This window comes from Camelus dromedarius, chromosome 21 (genome assembly GCF_036321535.1).
Source record: "Camelus dromedarius isolate mCamDro1 chromosome 21, mCamDro1.pat, whole genome shotgun sequence".
Classification (NCBI taxonomy): domain Eukaryota; kingdom Metazoa; phylum Chordata; class Mammalia; order Artiodactyla; family Camelidae; genus Camelus; species Camelus dromedarius.
Window position 1 is genome coordinate 16,088,085 of NC_087456.1, and position 26,036 is coordinate 16,114,120.

The 26,036-nt window shown below is 39.8% G+C and overlaps 1 protein-coding gene across 3 annotated transcripts; it reads left to right on the forward strand.

Annotated features, from left to right (window-relative positions):
- The first annotated feature begins 5,218 nt into the window (after positions 1-5,218).
- Positions 5,219-25,609, forward strand: IVNS1ABP (influenza virus NS1A binding protein). 3 transcript variants are annotated; one of them, XM_031438566.2, is made up of 16 exons: positions 5,219-5,511; positions 11,454-11,675; positions 12,465-12,593; positions 12,792-12,961; positions 13,092-13,167; positions 14,277-14,450; positions 14,896-15,021; positions 16,378-16,485; positions 16,991-17,071; positions 20,400-20,529; positions 20,760-20,984; positions 21,454-21,575; positions 21,672-21,798; positions 21,885-22,016; positions 22,133-22,306; positions 23,669-25,609. In XM_031438566.2, exons 3-16 carry the CDS (start codon positions 12,483-12,485, stop codon positions 23,920-23,922), a joined length of 2,010 nt encoding a protein of 669 aa, XP_031294426.1. In that variant the 5' UTR covers positions 5,219-5,511; positions 11,454-11,675; positions 12,465-12,482; the 3' UTR covers positions 23,923-25,609. The 3 variants fall into 3 exon arrangements, with proteins under 3 accessions (XP_031294426.1, XP_031294427.1, XP_064333270.1); XM_064477200.1 differs by lacking the exon at positions 5,219-5,511 and adding an exon at positions 6,294-6,313; XM_031438567.2 differs by lacking the exon at positions 16,991-17,071.
- The last annotated feature ends 427 nt before the right edge of the window (positions 25,610-26,036 follow it).

The window sequence follows — 26,036 nt, forward strand, 5'->3', positions numbered from 1 at the left end:
ACCCCTTCAGCACACTGAAGACCTCTTTGAGAAAGAGAAAGGTAGTTAGCCAAGAAGATCTGATGTCCTTGCTCTGTCATTTGAGGTACCTTTACTCCCTCTGGTATGTGATATGTCTCAACAACCACTTCTTTATTTTCCCAGTCCTCTATCACTCCAGCTTCCTCTGCCAGTTCTCCTCACTATGTGGAAACATCAGTTTGATGGAAAGAGGTAGGAGAGGCACATATGGGTTTGCTATGCATTCATCCAACACTTCTAGGTATCTGAGGGCAGAGGGAAAACCCCTTTAAGAGCCTGGGTTGCTGCTATGATTCAAACCACTCATCTCTTAATCCTGCAAGCATAAAAGTACCCCGAGGTAGATTAAGTGACTAACGAATTTTGCAAGTGATGTGCCAGGGTTCAGGGGGCTGAAAGAGAAGTTATGTATGTTGGAGTAATTGGAGGATGCCTTTAAATTAATTAATTGGTTAATTAATTAATTAATATTTGCCCACCACCCACCACGTACCAAGTATATAATTCTGTGAGGCAAGTATTATTGTTCCCATTTTGAAGATTAGAAAAGAGGCACCAAGAAGACAAGAGCTTTTCCTTAAAAAGTTAAGTAAGAGAGCCAAGATTTGGACCTAGGCCTTCAACACTAGCATTCTTTCCTATATGAGCCCACTTCTCAGAAGTGGCAAAGGGCTAACTGGGTCTTAAAGGATTGGTTGGAGCAAGGTACTGAGAGAACTTTTGAGGGGAAAGGTACTTCAGGAGCGGTTACCTTTAAGGGTGTTGTTAGAATATGTTGCCACCAGAGTTTTTCTTTCACGTTTTTCTCTCTAGTAAGACATCAGAGAAGAGCTGACTGGGAAAGAAAACATTTCACTTGACAATTCTGTTCCCAAGGGCACCAATTTTGGAGAAGTGTGGCTGGGAGGGATTACTCTCAGGGTAGGGACCCTTAGATGACAACAGAGGGACTTTCTGTCTTCAGTAGTTTAAAAAGCCCAGTTCACAAGAGTCTTGTAAAATGTCATCATTTTCTCATTGTACTTCACTCTGGTCTCCTCCAGACAGCAGAAAACATAGAACCCGCTGATGTTACAGCTCGCCACTGTATCCTTTCTGGCTTTTTCTTTATAGTAGCCTCTTGTCTTCACATGTTAAGTAATCAATTTACGCTAGGAACAGCTGGCTGGCTAGGCCAGCTGAACTGTACTGTGTAACTTTCATCCATCAGATGTCAAGGTTAGGATGCAAACACAACAAAAGATCTCTTTCTGGACTGCACTGTATAGATTGTGCTATATGTTGCCACATTTTTGCTTATATGCTTGATTTTAATGTTTACAGTAAAAGCTCAGCTTAGTATAAAGGCTGCTTATTCCATGCTGTGCTTATTCTCAGCACTCAAGTTGATTTTTTTTTAAAGCTTTTTTCGATGAAGATTTTTGGAAAGCTTAGGCTGCACCTTAGAATTCAAGAATTGAATATACAATTGTTGGCCACATAATCCAAAGAGATAGAAGGCTTAAAGGTCATATAATGTCACAGGAAGTACGTTTGAATGACATGAGAAGTTTTAATTCCTAAGAAATTGTTGATAGAGAAAGAAACTATTAGGGGATTCTGGTTGTTGGAAGAGGAGGCTAGAATGGTTCTCAAAATTTTAGCAGTGATGACTTTAGAAAACTAGCAGAAGGTCATTAGTGAAACAGTCAGCTTGGATAATGTAATAGCCAGTAAAGGTAATACAGGACCAAAGTATTCTGATTTTATAATCTCTGGGTTGAAAATATATATATCTAAGCAGTTTGCCTGTTCTGATGCAAAGTCTCTAGGAAAGTCTTACCAGGAAAATGGAAGATTCTCTCTGAAATGGAATACTTAAAACAATTTTTTTTAGAAAGGCGTGAAATTCTCAACGTGTTAAACACTGCAATACACAATTTCCAATGACCTATTTTTATGGAAGGCTTAAGGTTTTTCTGTGTGCTTCTTGGGCCTTTTATGACACTACCATTTTCTTGTTTCTGCTCTTACGATACCTCCAATGTACCCTAAAAATATTTTCAAATGCCAGAAGGAGAGAAAGAAATTGAGAGAATAGCAGCAGACTGCAAGGGATAAGAGAAATATATGAAACAGACAAGTCTGTCACTCAGAGCACAGGAGAAACTACTGGACTGGAGCAGGCAAAGCATTGCTTTGCCAAGCCACAGATTGGCAGCAATTTTCATTAGGCATCGGACATCCAGAAAACAGAGACAGCTGATCAAAACTAACGTAAAGTGGTATGGAAGTTTTACAATGTAAACGAGTTTCCAATTTAAAAATGAATGTTATAGTATGACTTGTAAATTGAGTGAACTGCTAAGTTGTAGTATTTAATTAGATTAACATCAAAACTGGCATGGCTAATAAAAGAGAGATAACTAATATTTGGAACAAAATGGAGCATGTACATTGGCCTAAAAAAGGCTTTTGCTATCTGCAGTCTTTTTCAAACTTTAGTTTGGGTATAAGTTTTGGGGAATGCTTGTCAAAATGTAGATTTCCAGGCCTCTCTTCCCAGAGATTCTGATTTAGCAGTTCTAGGGTACAGTTTCTCAATCTTGACCTTATTGACATTTCGGGTGGGATCATTTTTTTTGTTGTGGGGGACTGTCCTGTGCATTGTAGGGTGTTTAGCAGCATTTCGGATCTACCAGATACTAACAGAACCCCTCCCCCAGTCCTGTTTCCAGATGTTGCCAATTGTCCCCTGGGCGCAAAAAAAAAATCACTCTCCTTTGAGATTCAGTTGCCTAGGGTAAAGCCTAGGAACCTGCATTGCTCATAAGAACATCCAGGTCATTGGTCAGTGGACCACACTTTGGGAACACTGAACTAAAGTGGTAGGGGTTGAATTATGTCCCTTTCCAAATTCATGTTAAAGTCCTAACCCTCAGTACCTCAAAATATACTTATTTGGAAAGAGTCATTGCAGATTTACTTAAGATGAGATCATACTGGGTTAGGGTGGGCCCCTAATCCAATATGATTGGTGTTCTCATAAAAAGGGTAATTTTGGACCCAGAGACAGGCACACAGAGAACACGCCATGCAAAGATTGTATCTATGTTGCCACAAACCAAGAACTACCAGAAGCCATGAGAAAGGCCTGGAACAGATCATCCCCTACAGACACCTTGATTTCGTATTTGAAAAGGAGGAACTGTGAGACAATAAATATCTGTTGTGTAAGTCACTCAGTTTCTGGTACTTTGTACAGCAGCCCTAGAAAACGAACACATAAAGAATAAAACACAAACCAGAGTTTAGGACTGGGACAATATTTGAAGCAGGATTGGAGAGGAAAATGGAAAGACTGCAGGTTGGTGCCTAATTCCTATCTTTTAAAATAAATTCCTAATTTATCTTTCTCAGTGCTGGACATAAAACAGGAGCTGATAGTTTTCATTTTTATTAAGCACTCTCCAAATGTATCTTGTCTGATTAAAATATTAAGAGTGAGATTTTCTTCTGGATTATATAGTAACTACATAGATAGGCTTAAATCTGGAGTTGCCTGGAAGACAAGCGGACTGTTTACACTATGCCATTACCTATAGAGAAGGTAATATGCAAATATGAAATCTCATACAAGGAAAAAATGCACTAACTGATCACACTGTAGCTTTAAGAGAGTGTTGACTGTTTCAGGTCACAAAGGTACTATTTAGAGTACAGCAAGTTGGGACCATGTGTCCAGCAGGCCACAGAGTCATGTGCTTACCTGAAGTGGGCAGTTCATACTCTCCCTGGAAGGATGAAGCCTATGGCATCAAAAGAATGTACAAGGTATGCACTCTAATAGCTTCCTTTGCAATAAAAGTGAACACTGCTGTCAGTTATTTTCAGCAGACAAAAATAAGAGCCCAGTGGCAATCGTGTTTTTTTCACCTTAAGAAATCTATCAGAGTCGTACTAATAGATACCTTAGTTCCTGCTTCCTTCCACAATTGAATTGGAAAAACAAACAAACAAAAACCCAAAACTGCAAGTCTCCTTGCCTCAAGATTTTAGAATAAAAAGTTGTAAAGCTTCTACTGCGGATGAAAAGCCCTAACGTTTTTCCTGCTCCCATAAGCACAAACTAAATAGTGACGATAAAGAATGGTAGGAAGCGGTGATAAAGTGCTCCCAGAAAGGTCTACTAATTAAGCCGAGGGATCAAACACAAACAAGGCTAGGCCCAGACGGCTTAAGTGCCCTCACCAAGTCGGGATAAGCCAACAGGACATTAACCTGGAGCCTCTGCCAAACTCTAAACAAGTTTACCTCACTAAATCCTCTCACCTCAATCTAGGAAACCTTCCAGTGTGCCCTTCAGAGTCACATGAAGCTGCCGTCAGAGCGCGGGTTCCCGGGGCAAGGTGGGGCAGTGGGTAATTAAGGTGGCTATCTGGTCTCAAGGTTGTTTTCTTTTTCCACAAAAGGGCAAGACCAGCAAAGAACTGACTCAGTGTCTCCGAGCGGAGAGCTGCACTTGGACAAAACAAAATCCTGGGACGAAAAGTAGAACTAAATAGGCTTTTGCAGCAACACTGACATAACATTATGCCTCCTCCGACCTCTCGGGCTGTTTTCTCTGAGTGAATCCTCCCAGCCCTTCTGTCAGCGTGCCTCTGTTCTTCCTCACAATCACCGCGCCTCCAGCCCCAACCCCCTTCACACCCTGCACACCCCTTGCCCCAGCAAAGGTAAGGGCCGGCCGGCAGCTGCAGGCTCGTTAAGTCCGCTGCGGCCAGCTCCAGTCTAGGGCGGCTGCCTGGGTGTACATTTGACGCCGAGAAATCTAATCTCCCGAGTGTGATCTCTCAGGCTATTGTGCCCCCAGGGGATGGCAGAACAGGTGAGGGCAGCTGGAGGGACCAGTCCCGGGACAGTCGGAAAGGGCGGAGAGAGGGTGCGGGTCGAGGCAAGGAGGGACGGCGGCGATAAGGAGGAGGCGCGCCCGGGGCAGCCCTGCTCCCAGCGATCACCTTGCATTGACCTAGTTGCGAGGCGCAGGGCAGAAGCGGACAGGGCGGAGGAGGGCGGAGCGGCGGCGGTGGGCGGGGCCGCGGGCGCGATTTTGTGGGTGCGCGCAGGTCATTCGCCGACGCAGTCGGGCAGGAAGCGACAGGGAGGCGCCGGCGGCGGCGGCGGCGGCGGCGCACGTGGTGACGTGCGAGGGGGTGCGGCGCGCGCGGGCGGCGGCGGCAGTGTCTGCGGGACGCGCGTGGAGGTCGGTCGCTCGGAGCTGCTGGGTCCTGCGGCTTCGGCAGGGCAGGGCCGGCGAGCGAGTCCCCGCGAAACCCCGGTGGCGCTCCCCTCCTCGCAGCCTGCGCGGACTGTGCGCTCGTCCCCTCTGCTCGGTCGTACCCCCTCCGCGGCCTCGAGGCGCTTTCCGTTGGGCCGATTCCCGCCCGCTTCCTCCTGCTCCCCGTTGAAGCTCCAGAGATGAGTTTTTCCATCTCTTCAGAGATGAACCAGGTAATACGCGCTGGTTCCACCGACGGTGGAGGAGGAAGAGGGCGCGGCGGGACTCCCAGCTGGGGGATGGCGCGGGCGGCCGGGGACGGGGTGGGAGGCGCGGGGCGGTGTCTGGGTCCCGGGGGGAGGAAGCCCCAAGTCTCCGCCGGCGCCGCGCGGGGCCCGCGCTCCCGGCGCTGCTGTGGCTGCCTGGTCGCGTTGGTGGCCGAGGGCGGATGCGGGCCGCCTCGGAGAGCCCTGGGGCCGCGGAAGCGGGGAGGGAGCATCGAGAAGTTTTTGCTGGAGGGGTCCTCGGGGGCTTGGGCCAAGACGCCGCGGGCCAGGGATGTCCTCCCGGAAGGAGGGCGCGGGAGCCTCCGTTCCTGCTGTCAGGAACCGACGCTTAGCGTGGGGGTCTGCCCGGGGTCCGGACTCTAATCGTTGAGCCCTCTCAGGACCCGGCGCGTGTGGGCGGGGAACCATCGAACCATCGGTACCCTGGGCAGAGGGTAGGGTGGCATCGCGCCCCTGATCGCCGTGGGCCGCGGGGTCCTTTGTTCCCGCTCCACGTTGCCCGCTTTTCTTGCCAAGCGCGGGGAGAAGGGGGCGGGAGGAGGGAGGGAGCGACTGCCCTGACGTGTCGGCGCTGAATGATTGCGGCCCCGGCCAATCCCGGGCGGGGGTGTGCAGACGCTGGGCGCCTTGCCTCCCAGTCTTCAGAGTGGGCGCCGGCCCGGCCGCGCGGGGATGAAGGCCTGGGGCTGAGGGCTCTCCGGACGGACTCTGGGGCGCTCGCCACTTTTTTACAGAAGTCGGCAGAGAGGTTTGCTTTTTTTCCGTCTTTCTGCTTATCTTGGAAAGGGACTCAGGTTATATGCTCTTGATGGTAGGAGGGTATCATGCAGTATCATTGAGGGGTGAACGTGAACGTAAGGAAACTTGAACCGCAAACACTTCAGAAATAGATTTACTTTTTCCCCAGTACATGTTTGAGACCGCTGACGTTTCAAAACTAGTAAGTAGAAATCAGATGGCCAAAGGGTTCATATTTGTTTCCTAACGTCTATTGCCAGTGATGGAGGATTAGAACACCCAGGCATTAAGCTGTTCTTTGAGGACTTGTGTGTGGCGATCTTCTGTCCAGTAGTGAACCACAACTCTGTAAGCTTAGTACTACTATAAACAGGTCCACAAGTACAGCATGGACTAAACTACCAGCGACCGCATTTTCTTTTAATAATTCTAATACTGGAGGTTGGTTTAAGGATGACGAAATACTGATGAATAGCTCTAGGCGTAATCCTACTGAAACTTCTGTCTGAAAGATGCTGAAGGAGCAGTTGTTATTTGCATATCTGGAGAGGAGGCATACACTAACTACTTAAAATTGGATTGAGAATAGTGTAATAGTATAATGCCACCTGCCAGGGTACTTGTCAAATGTCTATAATTTGGTAGCTGGAGTTAAAACTGGACTAGAGCCACTGACCTAAAAGAGATACAGAATGCTTTTCCTTTGTATTTTCCTAAAAGATGATATCCCTTGATGATTAATAAATAGTAATTTCTTAATTTATGTTAATTTGTAGTTGTGTTTTTCTGACTTTTGGGGGGAATCCCTCAGAACAAAGCATTCCAGGTTTTGGTTTTAATTTTAAAGTAGTCTTTTTGGTTACTTACTTTGGAGTAGGGTTTGGTTTTTCTTGCTTGAAGAATAGTTAGGTGGCAATTGAATGTCTTGCAAATAATTTTTTTTTAATGTAAAATGTTTTCCTGTTGGCGAATTGTCTTAATCATTGATATTAAGAAGGGGTACCCCTAAAAGTCATTTCATTGACTTTTCAGCAGTATGATTGTATAGTCAAATCTGCAAGAAGGTTGGGGATCCTCGTACCCTGCAGCATGAGAGGGTGTAAATGGAGGAACTGGCAAATAAGGAAGTTATTTCTGAATTTTTGTTAGAACCACCGAAAACACACGCTTAAGTTCATTTGTAAACTTCAGTTATCACCTTATAAATGATTTTCTAAACCTATACCTAGTTCGGTATCCCTACACTTTTGGTATCAACGTGAATGCCCAACAGGTACCTCAGCCTTGTAATGTTCCCAAAGCAGATTCCTCTTTTCCTTCTTAATTTTCAGCATGTAGCAAACTAAAAATGACTCTGTCACGCTTTGGGGAATTCTAATTTTGATACTCATTTTGATATCACGCTAAAATATCCTTACTGCTTTAGGGTAATCAAGAGTGTATAATATCTTTCGTTAATTTCCTGGCATCCATATTTTACTCAGTCATTCAGATGGTCCCCCACATTTCTGCTAGTGTCCTATGCCTCGTGCTAAAATCCTATTCTGCTCTCCAACATTGTTTAAACCTCAGTACTGATCTCTCTTACTGCCTCCCCTACTGTTTACCGTGTGCATCTTGCAAACTACAATCCACTGAAACTGAGAGAGCTGCAGTTTCTGGACTATGTGGGCCTTCGTATCCTTCTCCCTTTTGCTGGAATATTGTCACCACTTGGCTTGGTTCATCTGTCTTTCTGATTGATTTGTGGAGTGTTCAAAGCTGGGGAATGGAGTTAACTCCACTGTGTTATGAGCATCCCGTTACAAATTGTGCCTGGCGTATGTTTGGAGCCATAAATGTTTGTGGGATGAAAGAATTACAGAACAATGAGGTTAAAAAGCATGGAGCGAGTGACTGAGTTTGGTGAGTTTTGATACAGATGGATGGTTTCAGATATTGGGAATTTATACCTTCTGGTTTTAAAAAGATTGACTTTGTATTATTATAAAGTACGTCCTTTAAAAATGGGAGTTAATTGCTATTTTGTGTGAGTTGGCTACTCTCAAAAGATTACCTTGAAGCTTAAATAATACTTGTAATTTGCCTTGAGGTTTTAAGGATGCTTTGGAAGTTTGATGATAATGTTTTATCTTGCTCTTATTCAAGGCTCGAGAAGAATCTACTCGAAGGTCATATTGTGCCTACCTTTTTTATAGTTCTCTGATAAGACTTGTTGAATTGTGTTTCAGTTCAGCTCATCTTTTGTGGGGCTGTGCAGTAACATGGGGACTTCTGGGTTTTACTAAAGCAGTTTAATTACTCATGAGTTTTCTATTTCCCTTTTGCACTGGCCATATTAAGTATTTTTACAAGAGTATATTGCATTTGACCTCAGTTTTAATTTAAAAGTGGGTAGGTTGAATGTGTATTTAAAATATCAAATAAAATCTACATTTTATACTTCTATAAAACCGTGGGTTGTTGCGGCTTTTGGTTTGGCTTTTCAAAAGATAAAAAAAATTCTCCACATTTTTATTCCACCAGTTATTGAACTTGAGTTTCACGGGCCAGACATCTTCTCCGAACTTTCGGAATGGTTTAAAACTCTCACTTTGCCCATGCTAACTTTAGTGAGAGTGAATGTGAACTTTGAAAGACATGGTTTTGCAGGCAGAAGTTGATGTGATCTCCTCCAGCTTGGGGGTGGATGAGAGTAGGGACATACAGTATATGAGGACAGTAATTAATAAAGTAAGTTTACTGAATTAATTTCAGTGTCAAGTGGGCTTGGGCTCGCTTTTAAAATCAAGTGGGACTGTACTGATCGGGAGACATTAACCTCTTTAGGGGAGGTTTATACTAAGACCTTGCTGTACTAGAAAATCATCCGATACTTACGTAGTGGAACTCACTCTGTTGTAAAACTAATAATATTGTACAAATTTGTATGCCTTTAAGAGTTGCTCCAAAGATTCTCCAGTATTTTCTTTCAAAGAACTAAAGTGATTTTAACCAGCGGGGGGTGGGGGGGGTGGCTGTTACCTTTTTCCCTAAATAAAGTTAAGATAGAACTTTCAATTTATCAATACAAGCATGCTTCGGTGATACTGTGGTTTTGGTTCCAGACCACTGCAATAAAGCAAGTCACATGAATTTTCTCAGTACATATAGAAGTTAATGTTTACACTATACTGTAGTCTACTAGGTATCCAAAACATTACATCTCTAAAAACAACATACATACATAACTGAATCACTTTGCTGTGTACCTGAAACCAATATTATAAACTAATTCTACTTCAGTTAAAAATAAGAATCAAAAAAAAAATACATACCTTGATTTTAAAGTATTTTGTTGCTAAAAAATGCTGACCATCTATCTGACAACACAGGGTTGCCACAAACCTTCAATTTGTTAAAAACAAACAAGAACATGCAGTATCTGCGAAGCACAATAAAACATGGTCTGCCTGTATAAACAGATGCATTATTCTTGGTTAGATTAAGACTAGTTTACAAATAAATGCTGAATAAAACTGGTGAAAGTTTAATCTCCATACGTTTTTGGTTTTCCGAAGGGCACGTTTTAATCACATCCAACAGTATTTCCATAAAGGGTTCTCCTCCTTTCACCCTTGCATAGATTTTCCTAACTTGAGCTAGGTCTTGGCTGAAGATGTTTGCAGGTTTTAGGGTAGTGTGTTCTCTCTGTACATAGAATTGTGTTACTTGGAAAACATTTGTTAGAACTGGTATATTAAGAAAAGCTGAATTAACTAATCTAGATGCAAGGGTAGAACAGAGGAAATCAGAGTTATATAATGGTATGATGTAGTTTCATTGCAGGAGTAAGCATTGACAACAATCCCAACCTAAGTCAGAATACTCAGGTTTCCTTGAAATAAAACCTAAGCTATGGAGAAACCAATAAAGGCATGGGATACCGCTGTCTTACAGATTGTGCGTGTGTTAAACTTAATAATTTGTTAAACTAGAACTGGACTGCTTTCAGTGGGTCCTGGGTTAAGGGATTATTCATGTTAACATAAGTGTTAGATTTAAAATTGTGAGTTTAATTTATGTATAAGGAAAATCCAGGTGATTTTAAGATGTCCATTTTAAAAAGTATGCAAATCTTTCAAATTATTACTTAATTCTGGTTTGCTAAACTAGTGGTGCAATGCCAGTTCAGGTGATTAAGAAACAAGAACCATCTGACTTTGACACTTAGAGTTGATGACATGTGAGAATGAGGGAGGAAAGAGTAGTTTGGAGGATTAAATGTGATTACCTTGAAGACTGGATTTGAACCAAAGTGGTAGTAACTCTATATGAGAAAAATGATCATACAAAGCACAGGCATTAGTATTTTCCTTTTTTTTTTTTTTTAAGTTCATTTCAACAAATTACTCATCTTTATATTCAGGTTTCTAGGCTAGTTGTTTTGATAGATGGGAAGGATACAGAGATAAAAAAGACAGAGGCTCTGCCTTCAAGAGACCTTGAATCAAGGAAGCTAAGCAGGTACACAGCCCAGAACAGACTAGCTGGAAGATCACACATACACACTTTCAGAGAGGGTTCAGTGTGTGGAGGGCAGGAAGAAACAACTACTCAGTTGAGGGGATTTGGCAGGGGCTCTATGGAGGTAAGATTTCATCTGGCAGAGGCTGGGTTAAGGGTATTCCAAGGAAAGAAAACAACTTGAACACAGGTACAGAAGCTGGGACGTGCAGAGTACATTTTGGGAAACAGTATTTCTGGTTTGCTGTAACATTGTATACGTGTCTGGGAATAATGCCCAAAGGTGGTTTGCTGGCTGGTAAAACAGACAGATCACATGTTTGTATACTATTCAGAATCTAATAGTAAAGCATATTAGAGTTAACCAGTATTTATATTTGTTCTCTAATTCTGTGCTTGAATATCTCATTTAAATGGTAAAAGTTACTAGCTCCTGCTTTCCTGGGAAGGATTTTTTTTTTTAATCATCTGAGTAGTTGCAGGTTGAATAAAAATGTTTATGTCTAATTGCTTTCGTGTTATTTTCTGTATTGTGCCATTGACTTCAAAGTGTTTTCAAGATCAGGACTTGGCATGATCTGATCTACCTAGATCAGTGACGGTCTTTGATTATTCTGAATGTCTAAAATTTGTCATTGTTACAGATTATGATGCATGATTATCACAGAAGAAATTCGTGTCTATAGCTTTAAAGGACTTGATTACATCATTTTCAAGCCTGATAGTTTTGGAATTGCCGTTAGAGCTTAAGACACCTCTGCCTTCACTTCAACCACCTGTCTTCACACCTTGACAGAGTTCTGAGTTTCCCTTGTCCTTGGATTATTTAAAACGTCCTAGATATACTTTACTCACCAAGATAGTAGGTAAGTGAATATTCCGTGCCCAGTGCACATTTTTTCTTGAAGACTGCCAAGTACATTAACATCCTTTCATAATTTCTCTAAAAGGCAGAGAAGTCAATAATCATTTGTAGAAATTTTTTTTTCGTATATTTTTCCTTCCTATAAACTCCTTTGAATTTAAATAAGTCAGTTACTTCAAACTGAAATCTAATGTTACCGCTTTTTAATGATGCATTTTGTGTAGCCATTGGTCATTTATTGGCAGGAAAAGGTGAAATGGAAAAGTTTTTAAAGAACATACATTTCCATCATGTATTTTTATGAGACAAGTGGTTTAGAATATATGAAACCTGCAAAAAGAAGAGAATTTAAGTTAGTCTTAAATATCAGTTTGTGTCATTTGTGAGTAAAGGAATGATCACAGCCCAAATCCAAGGAATCTATGTGTGGTGACCACCTCACGTCCTTCCAGACTTGGAGGTTGCTCGTTGTATGGGTTTGGGCAGGGCTGGGTTTATGTTTGTTTTCCCTTTACAGTGAATGTGCTGATAGGAATGGAAACCTGACCAAAATTGCTAGGATCCATAATTACTATTTATAAATCCTTAAAAAGACTTATGACCAAAGTATAGGGGTACAAAGGCCTGGACATTCAGCCTTGGTGTTTTAGCAATGTTTTTGTGTGATAAAATTTTTATGTGTTGTTGATAGGATGGAATTTGAAAATTAAAGATACTGTGTTACTCTTTAAAATATTTTTAAAAACTCACCATTCATAAGTAAAAAAAAATTTTTCTTTATGCCCTGTAGCCAAATTTATAAGGAAAAATGATTCCCAATGGATACTTAATGTTTGAAGATGAAAACTTCATTGAGTCTTCAGTTGCCAAATTAAATGCTCTGAGAAAAAGCGGCCAGTTCTGTGATGTTCGACTTCAGGTATTTAAAACTTACTTGGAAACTTACAGAATTGATCTTTTGTTATTAAAAACCTTAAGTTCTTGGATTTGCTCTTAATGAAACAAGTTTTAAAAAGAATGATTTACCTAGAAATGTAAAATAAAGGATATGATGTGGTAATTAGCTAGAGAAATACATAGTTCACAATGTTCCTAATTTGAATTCCTTGTATTCCAGGTCTGTGGCCATGAGATGTTGGCACACAGAGCAGTCCTGGCCTGCTGCAGTCCTTATTTATTTGAAATCTTTAATAGTGACAGTGATCCTCATCGAGTTTCTCATGTTAAGTTTGATGATCTCAATCCAGAAGCTGTTGAAGTCTTGCTGAATTATGCCTACACTGCTCAGTAAGTTCTTTTAAGTACATCATATAATGGCAATGGCATCGGGAAATTCCACATCTCTCAATTTATTCCAATTAAGTATGTGTTTTAAGGCCTTGGTATGATAAATGATAAAGAACCTTTTTTCCAATAGGTTGAAAGCCGATAAGGAATTAGTCAAAGATGTTTATTCTGCGGCCAAAAAACTCAAGATGGACCGAGTAAAGCAGGTAGAGTACCAGACGCCATGCACTGGGAGTACTGTTACCATTTTATATGATTAGTTTGTCATAAGACATCTGTCAGTCTCAGGAACTTGCAGATGTCCCTTTTTTCCCATAGAGAACTGAATATGTATGTAATTTTAACTGTTGAGCTATAGCAACACAGCAAGATCACACTTCATCTCAGATAATTTGAGCTAAAATCTTGCTCTTCCAATAGTCTTCTCTGGCAGGTGTCTATGTCAGTCTCTGAGAGCATGAATTAAAATAGTCTTGTTTTCCTCGGTTAATCATGTAACATACCCTCAGTTCTCTGTTTTCTTACACTTCCTGGTTCCTCTTTAAAAGTATTCCTGCTAGAATTGAGTGCCATTGAAAAGTACTTAATAATTCATAGGAAGAAAAGCATTTAATCCTCCAATGTGGGAGTGAGTAAACTGCAAGCCTCAAGCCAGCTGCCTGTTTTTATAGCTTTATTGCAACACAGCTTTCATACGGGCTGTGGCTGCTTTCCACCTGCAGTGACAGAGTTGAGTAGTTGTGAGAAAGTATGGCCCAAAAGCCTAAAATACTTAACATCTGGCACTTTAAGGAAAAGTTTCTTAGCCCCTCTTCTAATGTCACTCCTCTGGCTACAGCACGTATCTCTCAGGCTAGCATTCCAGGCTCTCATATAGTTGCTAATCTTCCAAAATTATCTCCTGATTTTGTTATCTTTTATTCTAGCCAAACTTAATTATTGCAGCATCTTCCCTAGTCCCTGTCTGCATTCAACATCATCTCTCCTGCAGAGCCCAGTTCAGATTTTGCCTTTATGAAGCCTTATCTAATCATTCTAGTTAGAAATACTTGTCTGGACATTTCATGTGCATTATACCAATTTAGTTTGTTGCATTTTTACTTAAACAACTTAAACACATTTGTGTGTCATACTTTGATGTTTATTGTTTATATACTTGTATTCTTCTCACTGTTAAACTCGTTCTAATAAGTCAGTGATTTTTTATTTATCATTCATTTCTTTATTTCTTCACATTGCACTTACGCATTAAGTATTAAATATTTGTTAAATAAAATATATGTAAATGTTGGCACTCGTGTATTTCTTTTCCAAGGTTTGTGGTGATTATTTACTATCTAGAATGGATGTTACCAGCTGCATCTCTTACCGAAACTTTGCAAGTTGTATGGGAGACTCCCGTTTGCTGAATAAGGTTGATGCTTATATTCAGGAGCATTTGTTACAAATTTCAGAAGAGGAAGAATTTCTTAAACTTCCACGGCTAAAGGTAAACTCTAGAAAGATTAAAGATTTAAGGGTTAAATCTATGAAGAGATATACACTACTTAGCTCCAGGCACATAATCTTTGTCTGTGTTTCAAGCAAGTGAGTAATGGTTACGGAAAAGATAAAACATTGCAATGATATTGTTACTGTTATCAGTTGTAGTGGTTTTCTGCCTCCATTTATTTTCTTCTTCTTCTCCTCCCCCTCCCCCTCCTCCTTTCTTCCTCTTCTTCCTCTTCCTCTTCCTCTTCCTCCTCCTCCTCCTCTTCTTCTTCCTCTTCCTCTTCTTCCTCTTCTTCTTCCTCTTCCTCCTCCTCCTACTGGTTTCCTTACAAATTAGAGTAAATGTGTGGAGTACAATTAGGCATCTATGACAGCTTTATAATGAAATTGAGAATTAGAGGCTTAACACCGATCCATGTGTCTTTGTTTTTCCCCAACTCCAGTTGGAGGTAATGCTCGAAGATAATGTTTGCTTGCCCAGCAATGGCAAATTGTATACAAAGGTAATCAACTGGGTGCAGCGTAGCATCTGGGAGAATGGAGACAGTCTGGAAGAGCTGATGGAAGAGGTTAGTTTTAAAGTAAATGGGATTCAACAGTTTTAAGGATTATTTTTGCTATAACATGAAGGATTCCCTTTCACTTTTATTTTATAACCATGACCCTAAAGAATTTAAATTTTGCTATAGGTACCCCTAAGCTGAGAAACAGGGGGGGTGTCCAGGTGAGCTGAATGAACTGTTCAGTTTGGTCTTCTGCTTTTCTTTTTTTTTTTTTTTTTTTTATTTCTTTGCTTATTATGTGCTGTTAACTTTCTTTAAAGTAGCATGTAATTTGCTTTAGAAATGGGAGGTGGTACTGAAATTTTCTGTAGATTCTTAATTTTTCTTCACAGGTTTTTGCTTTAAATTTGACAAGTAGGTAAAAGCTTCTAATGGTTGTTCCTCCCCATTGATTTATCTCCCCATAGGTTTATTAACAAAACTAGGATACCCACGACTGAAGACACAAGAAGAAACCTCAAGTGTATTGACACGTAAAGAAGCAGCAGTCCTGCCCCAGTTCTCCTAAGAAAAACCCGCTGTGGGCAGAGAACGATGATGATTTAATGGTGTTTACTCCTTTACAGGATTCTTATCTTGAAAGCTCTGTGTTTTTCAATGGTGTTGTTCATACATGCAGTCACTCACTTAACTTGGGCTACCTTTTCAAAAATACGCGAGAGACAAATTGACGGAGAAATGGTGGGAATCAAGCGTATGCAGATGGAGCAGTGGAGTTTATCCCTCCACTTAAGCCTTTCATATCCACTAAAGGCTCACCAAACCTGTTAGTCCTTTAAAATCACGGTTATCCTTATGCTCTAAAAAGGCTAACAGATGACCTTTAAATTCTGTGTGGTTTCCCACTTGAAAATCAGATGCATTAGCCATGTGTTTGCATCTGTTAAGGGAAGTATCTCTATAGCTTGTTTGAATTTTTGTATTTGTTTTTTTATCTGCTTTTATTGACATTGCCTACAAGACAGAAATATGTTTATGTGCATCAGACCACTTACCTTCAAGGTGTAAACCACATTCCGTATTTTCTTGTAAATCTGTATATTCTTTAAGAGCCTACATATCGCACTCTAGTGCCTTTTCTTCTTAATGCTGTATCATAGAAGCTATGAAAAAATGAAGATTTCTTTCAAGCCAACCAAGCCAAGGACTCTTCAGCCAGTATTCGAAGATTCTGTAAATTATTTTTGTTTTTTTAAATTTTTACCACCATGATTTTCTTTACTTCGGGATCCTGCCAGAGTAAGATGTCAGGAAGCGCAAGAAGCACACTGGAGGTTACCTTGAGGCGTTTTTGTGATCTGCATACTAGTGGAGTGGCCATGGAGACAGTAGCCACATGGGTGTTCTGTTGCTGTTTTGCAGGTTCAAACCTTGTACTACTCAGCTGATCACAAGCTGCTTGATGGGAACCTACTAGATGGACAGGCTGAGGTGTTTGGCAGTGATGATGACCACATTCAGTTTGTGCAGGTACACATTGCACATCTGAGGTAACCTCAGGTTAAAATTTGATTAGAGCATTTTATAGTATACTGAGATTTTCCTTTAATAAAGGAAAGTGGAAGAACTTCATTGGTATAACTGAACAGAAACATTTGTGGGAGGAAACAGGCATATTTTAACATTGCTACCATTTTTGCCACATAAAAAGAAATTTAATACAAATTAGGAAACCCCATTTAGATTTTTTCCTCAATAAAATAGGATTTACAAGTCATAAGGACGTCAGTAAGATGAAGCAACATAGAAATTATTTGTTATTTTGGTTAGATTACAAAATATAATTTAAACGAGAATGGCTGTTAGACCCAGTTTTTTAAAAAGTCTCAGGTATAAGCCTTTTTAGTTTATGGATAAATAACAGAGAGAAAAGTGTACAAATCAGAAGTGTCACATAGTGAACCCACCGTTTTAAACACTCCCTGGGTTAAGGGATTTCTAGCATCCTGAAGCCTTCCTTCTTGCCTCTTCTCAGGCGCTGCCCCAGACTACCCCAGAGGAAACATTATCTGGACTTCCGAAGCATTACATTAGTTTGCCTATGTTTGAAATTTATGTATGTGGTCATATAGTAGGTATTCTGTCTGGCCTTTAGCTCAGCATTGCATTTGTGAGGGGTAAACCACAAAGTAGGCTGAGTTGACCCAACATAGCCGGTATTTTCCTTTATTAGAAGGGAAATGATAGAATGAGAAATAACTTGTTTGGTGATACTATCAGGTATTCTGTGTCAGCAGTGGCTGAATATTATATTTTCACAAGAAGTTTTTGGGTCTGACTTAGTTGAGAATTTTGTTCATGTTTTGCATTTTGAACATTGGGGATACTTCCCCTCTTACCGCTAAACATCTGAAGTTGACGGTTTTTTAAAGTACTCTTTGAGCAAGGGTAGGTTGAGTGCCTGGTAAGTGGCCGGCCATGATGTTAGATATGAGGGACCAAAGTGTGTAAGGGACGGTTTCAGCTTTCAGGACCATACAGGGGTAGGTAAAACAAAACAGACATAAGAATTATCTGCAAAAGACATTAAGGGGAAGGCATGGTTGAGCCAAAAGGAGAAATACTAGGGAAATTTCATGAAGGAGGTGATGTTTGAGCAGTCTGAAAATTTAGAAGAGTTTGCATAGCGGACAGAAGTGTGTCAGGTAGCAAAGGATACCTGTGCAAGGATGATACTCTTGGAATTGCAGGTCATAAGACTGGGAAAGTAGGTATATATCATATGATTGGGGCTTATACTTTATATATTTTTATAGACTAATACTTTACATGGGGGACTTTCAAAGAATTTTAGGAAACGGAGTAGAGTGATCTGAACAGATATATTTTACAACTTTAATAATAGTGAAAAACTGAGCGGTAGTCCAGCAATAGGGAGCTTGGTTGAATTATGGTATTTCCATACAGCAGAGATCTGTATGCCCATTAATCATACTTTAGACAGATGGTTAACTATCAGGTAGCAGTCTGGATCATGGGATTCCAGCTGATTGGTGGTGGTTTTTTTGTTTTGTTTTTGTTTTTGTTTTTACTTTACGAAGTGATTGCATCATCCCTTCTATTTTTATGGCCAAGTACAAAGGGTAGATTAAAGTTTGTGAGACCAATTTGTAGACTGTTACAGGCAGTAGTTCAGGTGAAAAAATGCTTCTGGCTTAACCTAAGGACAAGAAGGAGAAAGGATGGACTCTAGATGTTTATAGTTACAAAGGTCATCCATGATTGGGTGAGGAAAGTGAAGGAAAAGGAAGAATTTTGAGGGTGATTTGGATTCTGACATATGACTCGTTCAAAGGTAATGCCTTGAATAGAGGTCATGAAATTAAAAGGATGAAGAGACACATTAGGCTTCAGGGAGAGGAAGAGAGACTGAGAAGAAGCCATCAGAATCAAATTGTGTTGTATGAGCTAGCTAACAGTGTGGGAGAAACTCTGAAGGAGGACTGAATTGTTGACCTTGTCAAATCATTCTCGAGGAGGTCATGTAAAAGGTTAGGGATATCTCCTCTACGCTGGTTTTTAGGAAGCCGTTTTGTAACCTTTAGTGGGTATAGTTTCCAAAGAGTATTAAGGTTAAGGAACCCTTAGCTTGAAAAGTGATGGTGGCCGAAAATGAAAGAGCCACCAGGACGCCCCCGGGGGGTCAGAGGCAAAGAAAGTGTGGGCCTGTGGGTGAGCTGAGTGTTACAAGTCAATATGGGAAAGTTTGAAGATGAAGGAGAGTAAAGAATTAGGTTTGAAATGTCCTAGAAGGAATATAAAGGAGGTGACCAGCTTTTCCATATACGGCTTGTTGGTTACATAACACTGAGTGGTCTTCCTTGTCACTGTGCTTTTCTCTTTCACATTAATATTCTCTCAATTACATAGTCTGTGCATCAGAACAGTTTTCTTACTGCAGTAGAAGCTCTTAATGTAAGCATCTGAATTTGTGTTGCTTTGAATCCCTTCTTCCCACAGGTTGGGATAGGGTTTTACATACCTGTAATTCCTAGTAGCAGAAGACACAGACTGTCAGCATAAAAGAGTGGCTGTAGAATTCCTAGTCTCTGTATTACTTGTATTGCCTTAGGCAATGCGTATCTTCTCTGATTTTCAATGTTTTTATCTATAAAGTGGATAGGTAATATTGCCCTTACTGAGTTAAGAGAGATGATGTGAATAAAGTGCCTACTAATACCTAGACACATAATAAATGTCTAAATGGAATTTAGTGATAACCATTAGCATGGTACATTCTCTGCCTTTTTTCAGAATAGCCTACATATTTTGTAACCACACTTGCTGAATTGCCCACACCAAACTTGATGTTTTTTTCACAACTTCAAGTAGCTACCAAATCTTTTTCTCTGTTGTTACATGGACTTTTTCTTCCACTAGAAAATAGCAATTTCCACTAGAGATCCTACCTACCTATGTGACTCAGGCCCCAGGGACCAAAGTAAGTAGGTGAGCAGACTTGGCCAGGTACTGGGGGTGGTACCTTTTCAGTCAGCAGTTCCTATCAGGGTTAGTCTTGACTCTTCTAATTCCCCGTGATCATATCTTTGGACATGTCGAGGGCTAAAGCAATTAGAAGAAACCCATCAAAGGGAACTCATACATGAGGACACGATGTAATCTTACAATCATTTGAAAATTTGCAACTTTGCCCATTTCTCCTTCTTTTAGTGTTCCTGAGTATTCTTTTATGAATGGTTGGTTCTTTTAGTATTATTGCTGCATTCACTTCTGATTACCATTTTTTACTTTTGTGTTTCAATGTTTTATTTGTCTAGAAAACCACTCTATAATACCTTTAAGGTAATCCTAAAGAAATAAACTTTTAAATATTTCTTGTAATTGCCACTTTTCCTATAAAATAACTTTCAGAGAGACTGGATGGATATATGTCTGCTCAGTTTTTGCTGGCATTGTACGAAGGATACCAGTATATATGATTTAGTTAAGTTTGGCATTTTTTTGGAGATAGTGGGTTAAACGTATTCTCTCAGTTAATTCATGCCATTTTAGATTTATAACATATTTTGGAAGACTCTATACTTAATATAAAGACTGTGTGAGCTTATGTGGATGATGAGGGGAGGTTCCTCTTTTTCCTTCCTTGAGTATTCTGATACTTGATCCACAACATGTTTTTTTAATTGGTGAATTTGAGCTTTTTCTTGACCAGGCTAGGTGTAGTTGTTTCCTTATTAAGTGGAGATGGAAGTGATGTCTGTCAGTTGGAAGGTGGTGGTTTGTGTTAACTAGGTGTGCTGTAAACGTCACGCATAGGTGAAGGGTACTGAGTGTTTTTTCAGTGTTGTGGAATAGCTCAGGAGCAAAGGTACACCAGGTGTGGTCTTTGGCTAGGTTTCTGTAGCTGCCTTTTGATTTTGCAGAAAAAGCCACCACGTGAGAATGGCCATAAGCAGATAAGTAGCAGTTCCATTGGATGTCTCTCTTCTCCAAATGCCACAGTGCAAAGCCCTAAGCATGAGTGGAAAATCATTGCTTCGGAAAAGACTTCAAGTAAGTGTAATTCACTTGTCAGATTATTTTCAATTCATTTCTTTTTTAAGAAGGAGTTTTAAGTGGAAACATATAATACTTTTAAGTTGAGGAAAAAGCTCAGAAGCAACTAAATTTGGAAAACAGTAGCAGGTCGTCCTTGTCTGGAATCTGGAGTCCAATTCAGGATCACACAGCAACCAGAAGTAATAAGAATTGCATATTTAAACATAGAACTCTTGTGCTTACAGATAACACTTACTTGTGCCTGGCTGTGCTGGATGGTATATTCTGTGTCATTTTCCTTCATGGGCGAAATAGCCCACAGAGCTCACCAACAAGCACTCCAAAACTCATTAAAAGTTTAAGCTTTGAGATGCAACCAGATGAGCTAATAGAAAAGCCCATGTCTCCGATGCAGTACGCACGATCTGGCCTGGGGACAGCAGAGATGAATGGCAAACTCATAGCTGCAGGTAAGAGTACAAGGATGAATGACTTATCTGTCATTCACCTGGTGAACTTCTAAGTGGACATGTATGCTTGCTTGTGACATGCACACTTTGGAAGACCGAGTTTGATATGCCTTCTTCCATGGCATTCCACTTTACCTCATTCAAAGAAGACAGAAATAAAAAGTCAGTACTGTTACATTGCCTAGCCTTCAAGTTAATGTCTGTCTCTGATTTCTTTAATTAAAAAGTATAAAGTGGATAAATTGTTCTTTCCTAATTTTCAAGCCAAGACAAGTGCAATTTGCTTACACTGATAATGTTGTCATTCAGCTATTACAAGCTCTTACTTAAAACATCAACTAACCGGGCCTTATTATTTGTAGATAAAAAATTCTTTTTCTCATTTGTGCAGCTTACTTAAACTATTCTGGACCAGAAACCCTGGTCCAGTTAATATTTCAAACATAACTCTATGTGGTTCTTTTACCAGGTGGCTATAACAGAGAAGAGTGTCTTCGAACAGTTGAATGCTATGACCCACATACAGATCATTGGTCATTTCTTGCTCCCATGAGAACACCAAGAGCCCGATTTCAAATGGCCGTACTCATGGTAAGTGCATTATGCTGCAGGAAGCAGCAGCACACACTTGGCTTTTTCTAATAACTTCAGGATGGCAGAAATGCTGATCTCTCACTTTTGGTGTAGGGTCAGCTCTATGTGGTGGGTGGATCGAATGGCCACTCAGATGACCTGAGTTGTGGAGAGATGTATGATCCAAACATAGATGACTGGACTCCTGTTCCTGAATTGAGAACTAACCGTTGTAATGCAGGTAATAATACTTTTCTGCTGAGATAATCAGCATTCAAATATGATAATTAAGTTATCAATTTATAACTTTATTTTATACTCACATAGGAGTATGTGCTCTGAATGGGAAATTATACATCGTTGGTGGCTCAGATCCATATGGTCAAAAAGGACTGAAAAATTGTGATGTATTTGATCCTGTAACAAAGTCATGGACAAGCTGTGCTCCTCTTAACATTCGTAAGTTTTCTTTTCTTTCTTTTTTTTTTTAAGACCTTTGAATCACTGGAATGTGTAGTGCACACTTACAGTTACGGGAGATACAGTAACAATTTTGATTTGACTTGATTTTATAGGTAGACATCAGTCTGCAGTCTGTGAGCTTGGTGGTTATTTATACATAATCGGAGGCGCAGAGTCTTGGAATTGTCTGAACACAGTAGAACGTTACAATCCTGAAAATAACACCTGGACTTTAATTGCATCCATGAACGTGGCCAGGCGAGGAGCTGGAGTAGCTGTCCTTGGGGGTGAGTGTTGAGATTTGCAGAGTTGGGGAGCAGGTTGTGGCAAGATTTTATTCCAAAGAATTCCAAGAGAATGTTCATGGTAACTCTGCACTTGTATAATTAAGAATTCAGAAGCAGCCATCTTTCTTGACGCTGGGAGGATTAGTGATTTGTCTTTTAGAAATGTCTTTTCTAATCAGACTTAGTAGTTGATATATAACATAAATATATTCACCAATCTCTAGATGGGTTCACAGAATGAAGTTCTAAGTCATTTTCTTCCATAAATCATATTCACAGTGTATCATCTTGGAGTTTGAGTTTGTTTCTTTACAGCAAGAATTTTAAGAACTTGCTTTGTAAAACAGAAGAAATGGAAATCATCTAAATAGCTAGTCTTTTCTCATTGTTGGTCTACTTCATGCCTAATTGGAAGCAAAAGTCTGACTATGTTAACAAGTCTTTCCAAATCATTAAATTTAGTTTTATACAGACACAGCTTTCTTTTTACATCTATTTTTTTATTTATATAATTACAATAACGATTTTAGTTAGACTTGTTTTTGGAGCAAAGCAGAATCTTAGTAAGCTTGTGGCTCAGCTGGTCAAAGCCTACGTGTGTAAACATGCCAGCAAGCAGCCTACTGGCCTGCAGCCCTCGGCCTGCTGTGAGCCGTATCAGTTCTCTTACAAGTACGTAGATGCAGGCAGGCTAAGTGGCATAATGAATTTGAGAATTCATAATAAGAGTTTTTTCCTAAGCTACAGAGTATTTAATGCTAGCATTTTAGCTGTTTGAAAATAATTTAAATTAACTGCCCTGCATATACATATCTAAAAATAGTCATAGCTCAGTCTATTTCCAAGAGGAAACTTCTGTACCAAAATCATTTTTTATAGTTGGAAAGCTCTAGAAAATGTTCACTTACCTGAAACCTGCTTTCCTGTAACTTCTTTTGAATCTTAACCCTCATGCCCTGGATTAATACAAAACTCCCAGTGCACAGAGCTATTCTGGCTCCCTGTTTGCTAGCTGTGCCTGTAGGCGAGCTGTCCAGCTGCTTTGTTCCTCATTTCCTCGTCTGGGAAATGGCAGTAAGAGCGACCACCACATAGAACTGTTGTGAGGATGACACTTGAGTTAGACGGTATCCCCCTTCCTTTAAATTGCCTGATTTACATGTTCGAATGGGTTTTATCAATTTTATTCCATCTGTATCCTCAGCTTCTAGAGAGTGCTTGCCACACTGATAGGCATTTAACAAGTACTTTTTGACAAAATGAACAGGCTTTTCTACTAAGAACCACTAATTTTTGGCAAAAGACAAATTTAGAGGCTTTTCTTCCATAACCTCTAGATTTACCTTCTCTTTTCTCTTTTAGGAAAGCTGTTTGTAGGTGGCGGCTTTGATGGCTCTCATGCCATCAGCTGTGTGGAGATGTACGATCCAACCAGAAACGAGTGGAAAATGATGGGAAACATGACTTCACCGAGGAGCAATGCTGGCATCACAACCGTAGGGAACACCATTTATGCAGTGGGAGGATTTGATGGCAATGAATTTCTGAATACAGTGGAAGTCTACAACCTTGAGACAAATGAGTGGAGCCCCTATACAAAGATTTTCCATTTTTAACAAATTTAAGACCCTTTCAAACTAACAGGCTTAGTGATGTAATTGTGTTTAGTAGAAGTACACTTGTGAATAAGGAGGGTGGGTGGGTATAGATGTTGCTGACGGCAACACAGAGCTTTTGCATATTGCATATTATTAAACATGCTGTATATACTTTTTGTGTTTATTGGGAAAGGAATGCAAAGATGAAGGTCTGTTTTTGTGTATTTTTAGGACTACTTTGGTTATTTTAATTTTTGGAAGTTGATACTGTAAAAGAATAAACCAAGAATTGATTGGGCACGTCATTTCAACAAGTCCCCTCTCCTCCACATTTGTTTTGCCAATTTGCACATTAAATGACTCTTCCCTCAAGTGTGTACTGTGGGGCAAGAAGGGTAGGGTTTTAAGATACAGGCAGTTGGATTTTTTAAGGGCCCTTTTTCAATAACTGGAACACTCTATGACAAGAGACTTATTTAACTAGATGACAATAACTATTTTTGTTTTTATTAAAAGAAAGCTTACATGCCTACCAAGGTTTAATCTTTTATGACTGCCTTTTTGTAACTTTTTATATTCTCAGCAGAGTGCTATACTTGTTCAAGTAAAATGTGGCAGATTCAAATTACTGAAGCAGAGTGGCAAGATGGAGAATGAGGTGTTCTATATGCCCAGAATGCAAACTTCAAAGCTTTTGCCTCAGCTACAGTGTTTTTTGTTTTGAGAATGCTATACCAATGTTTATTTGAATGGAGTTGCTGAACAGTAACATAGCTATGATTTTTATTTGATATACTAATTTTAAATATTTTGACTTCTTGGGGATATATTTTATATAGCAAGACGCTCAATATTATATATACAACAGTAAAGAACAGTGAAGTATTTTATCTTCTGAATAATTCTTACTTTTATTTATCATTAACAAAACAATCTTAGAAGTGGCAGGCCTTGATTGTGAAAAGAATTAAACTGTATTGGGTTTATGAATGCAGCCTTTATCAGAACTATGTTTTTGTTCAGTTTTTCTATTCATATGGATAAATATTGGTTGGGGTGGTGACTTGGTATCTAATGTGTAGTGCTGGACACAGAACTTATGGTGCCAGAATCAGAACATCCTAATGCTTGCTGCTGATGCAAACATATTAAAGGTACGTTGCAGGAGATCCTTGCACCAGGCGATTAATATCCAAATGTTGTTTGTGTAGTCACTCATTCATTACTAAAAGTTTTGAGGGCAAAAAAACTTTTTTTCAGTAACAACAGGTTTAAGGTGTTTGTGGGAAGATAGTTACCTGGCATCTTACATCTGAAGTAAGGACTGATGTTAAGTTTGTTTTTCTTTTTTTTTAATCTCAGAGAAGACAGAGAGGCACACAGAATCTAATGAGTCAACTAGGACAATGGCTAGCCAGCGGCTAGCCTGGGTTAGAAAGAAAACTAGGTATTTTCTCCAAATATTGCACAGGTATTTTGATACCTTATTTTCACTGATCTGTTCCACTGAGAACCAGCAAGAAAGGAAATCAGTTTGCCTGGTGGCTGCGTAGTTCCTGACTCTATTTATCACTGGTTTGGTTCTGGACTAAAACAAGGTTGGCAGATTTGAATTTGCCTAATATGATGACTGTTTTTAAAATGGATCTGTATATGTTCTATTTAGCACAAAGAAATAAACTTTAGTGGGGAATTCAAAGTAAAATCCTTGAAATCTCAGTTCCTAAGTAACATGCTTAATGAAATAATATGTGGGAACACTTTGGGTCAGAGATTTTCCTCTGCTACCGTTAATGCCAAACAGGTAGTCTGGTCGCTAAAATTATGCTTATGAAGCATGTATGAAGTTTCCATAGAGGAAAAAGACAACAGTGTTCAGTGACCAGTTGTTGTGTTTATCTACATTGTAAAAGGTACATGTTTTCTTGAGGAAAGGAGAAAATGGCATAGCCTCAGCATAATTAAAAAAAATTTCTTTTAACCAGTATGGGTTTTGAAATTGTTTAGAACTGATCTTAGTATTTCCCACTTTTGCAATCAATTCTCACAATGCATTAAACATACCAGATTCTTAAAACAGTAGCAAAACTATAAAACACTGTTTGAATTAACAAAACAAATGGTTATAATCA

Coding starts and splice junctions, on each gene's coding strand:
- IVNS1ABP (XM_031438566.2), top strand. CDS start 12,483: ATGATTCCCAATGGATACTTAATGTTTGAAGATGAAAACTTCATTGAG. Junction 20,530..20,759: donor TGCTTCGGAAAAGACTTCAA/GTAAGTGTAATT, acceptor TTGTGCTTACAG/ATAACACTTACTTGTGCCTG. Junction 22,307..23,668: donor TGGAGTAGCTGTCCTTGGGG/GTGAGTGTTGAG, acceptor TTTCTCTTTTAG/GAAAGCTGTTTGTAGGTGGC.